This window comes from Carassius auratus, chromosome 8 (assembly GCF_003368295.1).
Source record: "Carassius auratus strain Wakin chromosome 8, ASM336829v1, whole genome shotgun sequence".
NCBI classification, from domain to species: Eukaryota; Metazoa; Chordata; class Actinopteri; order Cypriniformes; family Cyprinidae; genus Carassius; species Carassius auratus.
This window is the reverse complement of record NC_039250.1, coordinates 17,421,170-17,425,376: the sequence shown is the minus strand read 5'-3', so window position 1 is coordinate 17,425,376 and position 4,207 is coordinate 17,421,170. Positions and strand designations below refer to the sequence as shown.

Sequence of the window (4,207 nt, the reverse complement as noted above, 5' to 3'; positions counted from 1 at the left end):
TCCAGAGTGACAAGCCAGGCAGTGAAGATCCAGGCCTCCTGTGTGTTGACCCTGTCTGTCAGTAAATAAGTCGGATCAGATCTCTTCTTGACAATACTTCCGACGCAGCTCATTTACCTCTCATTCATTTGCATATGTCTGCATTCTTATAGCCTCACACAATCTCATATAAATGTTCAGTACATTTGTGTATAAACACAGAGACCCTAACAAGCACCCCCCCCAACACACACACACATCTTATCTGATCTCTTGAAGTGGCCGTAGTCTCCATTCTGTCTGCCTGCTGCTAAATACTGCTCTTAGCTACGTATATCAATCTGCTAAATCCTGCTCCGAGCCACATACTCTTGCCTTATCTGAACCCAGCGCTGACGAGACTCTTGAGACAGTTTTCCATCTCTGCCTTGGTTCTCTCCAACACAGTCTTAAACAGGAAATAAATTGTCCATTAAGATAAGTTCTGAACTCTCCCTCACCAGCATCAGTGATCTGAAACCTTTCTGATTGCTCCTTATAGTCTGTTCATTAAGGCCCTCTACCATGGTATTCAGAAATTTCTGATAAGAATGAAAGCCATTTGACATCTCACAAACCTTGGCTCATAAACCAAACTGGTAAATATAAATATATAGGCCTGTATATTTATAATAATTACTATTGAATTTTATAGTTGTGTTTCAACTGGGTTAATAAGTGAAGCATGCTGTAATAACAATCCCTTAGAAGCACCTTGAGGAAATATCTTAATGAGCAGAATTAAATTGTAAACATTCTCCTGTAGGGTTGGTTTATCAGATCTACAACCGCTTGCTCGCAGTCAGATTTGATTCGGATCGTTTTCTTGACAGCACGGGAGACGAGACTGAAAGAGTGCCGGCTTGTCTGCGGATCTGTTTACTCTCAGCACTGCGTCCGGGCTCCTCCTCGGACTTATCACGTCTCCTCAATTGCTTTATCTGTTCGGCTAATGTGAGTGTAATGACAAGCTCATCTGAAAAAGCGTTAAGATTGGGAGATAATTGAACTCGTGTAGTTTGCGATATTACAGCGAACTACAGCGGCTTGATTAACTTCAAGGTTGTCACATCTGTTTAGTCGATTTTACTTATTTTAAATTTGAAAATAAATTCGCGTTGAATATACTAGCTATTTATTCGTAAAGTAAACATTTTTACTATCACATTTCTAAAAGCCACAGAAGCATATCATGGGCCATAGAAAAATGTGAAACAGAACAATCACTTTTCTGTAACTTAAAAACAAACGAAAAATGGAAAAAGCGACTAGTTATTTATTTATTTATTTCAAGCGGCCTACAACGTTTCATATAGCAACAGGGCTATCTAAACTTTTTTTTTTCTCTTTAATTGCAATTATAAAATATTTAATATGATCGAAACAAAATTTAAGGGTCGAATAAGATGGAAAATAACTAAATACAATGAACATAACTTTGTACAGTAAGCAGTGCAATTGCTATAGTTCATATAACTGCAATAATGAACATGTCTGCAACCTAAACGAGCGGACAGACCTTTTGTTTTAAAATGGTCTGGTTTCTTTTGTATAAAAAACAAAAAAACACTCCAAATTAGTCCACATACGTTGGGCTATATAAAATAAATAATAAACAATTCAATTAACAAATACATTTAAAAACCTAGTTAATGACTTCATATTTTACTTATATATATATAAATAGCCTGCCAAAATACATTGTATTGTATGTTATTATTTTCAAAGTGTTGTGTTCACTGGACATTTTACAACTCATCGAGGAAGGAAACCATGTCGGAGTGTACTCGAAAAATACAGTAGTGAAAAATTATAAATTATTTTCAAATGGATCTATAGGCTGCATCAAAGATTGTTACATTTTAACTCACAGACACCAGTGGTATTGCTATTTTCGTTTAATTGATATGTTAAATCGTTATTTGTCTGGCTTTTGCCACAATCAACACGTCTCACGATCTATTTGGCACAAAACATAAAAAAAAAAAAAAAACAATCTCTTTCAAGCTACATGTTATTAAATATTTAGTTTTTATTTGGTGTTGCTTGTTGTGTAAACCACAAATATAAAAACAACAATATATATAAAATCAGACAACAGTTTATATGATATGACAGTGTATGTTCCTCAGCAGTGCCATTCGGTTAAATAGTCTTAATCCAAACTCTTCTCTTTTAGGACTGGTGCCATGGTGTCACCAAGTCCTGATCCCATCCACTCCTCCCGTCGTCAAATTCAGATCCACAAAGTGGTTGGGTATTTGACTTGTGTTGGTAAACGGTGGTACAGAAGTGAAGTTACAGTGGTATGGGTTATTTCCATAGCTGTTGTAATAGTTATTGTAGGGATATGACACAGTGACGTTGTACGGAGCTGCGTGACAGGGTTTTCCGTCTCGCACCAGCACGGGCACCGCCACCCTCCGTGGGCCGGCCAGCTCCAGACTTCTGTCCTGCCGCTGTCTCTTACACTTGTACCTCCGGTTCTGGAACCAGATTTTGACCTGTGTTGAGGTGAGCTTCAGCACGTGGGCCAGGTGGTCCCGCTCGGGTGCTGACAGGTATCTCTGCTGCTTGAAGCGTCTTTCCAGCTCAAACACCTGAGTCTGAGAGAAGAGCACTCGAGGTTTCCTGCGCAGCCTCTGCTTCGGTTTCTCCCCCGGTGTTTCCTCTTTTCTACCATTATAACCGGAATCGTCAAATGGACACATACCTATTTGGAGAAAAAAAAATACAATAATAAATGAAGAGTTCAGATGCAAAAGCCTCTAAGTGACATCTGAAATTGTCTTCTAAAATGAAAATTTTTCTTGTGTATCGGTTCAGTAATTTCACTTTAATGGCAATGAGGTTATTTGGGTCATTGGGTCATTGCCATTAAAGTGAATTAACTGAACATATAGGAACCTGAGGTGCGGGGTGATGCTCATTTTAGAAGAACATTTCAGTTTGCACATATAGGATTTTGCATCGGAGCTCTTCAAATAAGGTATGCTTATAAATGCGGTATGAAATTGCATTGAATAAATTATAATAAATACAACAACAACAACAACAACAACAACAGGCTATCCATAATTATATTAGCCTATTTTTGTTGTTAACAATAGCAAGCTGCTACTACGACATCTACCATCTAATAGAATGTCTAATATCATTTTCATAGTTTTAGAACTTAAACTTGAAATGCAAAAAACACGCTCGTGCAAAATGTAAAATACAATCACGAGGTTACAGCACAATTTGTGTTCGTTATATTACATATTATATAGCCTAACTAATTTGGTTTTAGAGCCAATGATTACATCATATCACATCATATTTATTAAATACATTCTATCCTTTAGAAATAAGAGTTTTCAAAAAATATACAACGTAAGATGTTTCTCATATCAGTGTATTGGTTTCTTGAAGACACACTACATAGCCTGTGCAATAATTAATGGTTAAAAAAATAGAAATAAATGTTGCTTGTGGAACTTTAGAACTTTAGAGTGTCAGACTGTAAAATCTTTTTGGGTTGTAACAAAAACACTTGGATTGTTTAACGCAAGGGATTAAAAAGAAACCCTTCACCTTGCAATGACTGAACAGCAGTATTAACTATAAATGTCCTACTTGTTTCTTCGCTCGGATCCATCTCCTCCTCCGTCGGAGAACCGCAGGAGCTTCTGACGATGTCGAAGTGGTCTGAGTCGAGGGCGCACTTCACCTGTTCCCCGGCGGTCACGCTGTGTTTGTCGGGGCTGTAGAGGAGCTCCAGGCTCCGGCTCAGTGTGCTCTGCATGCACTGAAGCTGAAGCGACTGCAGCGGGACAGTGTCCTGCTCAACACCCATCAATCCGTCGGGGTTCAGAGCATGTTGCTGTTCCAGTTTGAGGATGTCTTTAACCGAGAACGGAGTTGAGGTCACAGGACTCGGGAGCATCTCTGCTGTGGGTGCTTGAAGAAAGGTTCTTCGTTTCACCTTGACAAATTCAAAGCACCATCAGTTGACTTCGTTCCTACAGATGTCCCCAGGTAAATTCTCCTTCACGTAGGCTATCGCCTTTAGAGCTGCTTGACGTCTAGGCTATATATGTGTCTCTCCTCGTGGAAGCGGCAGTAGATGAAGAGTCTCCTCTATCCTCCTCTTTCCGCTTCTGTTAGACGCTGGTGAAGTGTGGAGAGAAGCGCTCTTATCTAATAG

At 39.0% G+C, this 4,207-nt stretch overlaps 1 protein-coding gene across 1 annotated transcript; it reads right to left on the bottom strand.

Moving 5' to 3' along the window:
• Nucleotides 1–2,030: 2,030 nt before the first annotated feature.
• Nucleotides 2,031–4,207, bottom strand: nkx2.7 (NK2 transcription factor related 7). The gene is made up of 2 exons (XM_026269957.1): nt 3,637–4,207; nt 2,031–2,731 (listed from the first exon to the last, which is right to left on the bottom strand). Exons 1-2 carry the CDS (start codon nt 3,944–3,946, stop codon nt 2,214–2,216), a joined length of 828 nt encoding a protein of 275 aa, XP_026125742.1. The 5' UTR covers nt 3,947–4,207; the 3' UTR covers nt 2,031–2,213.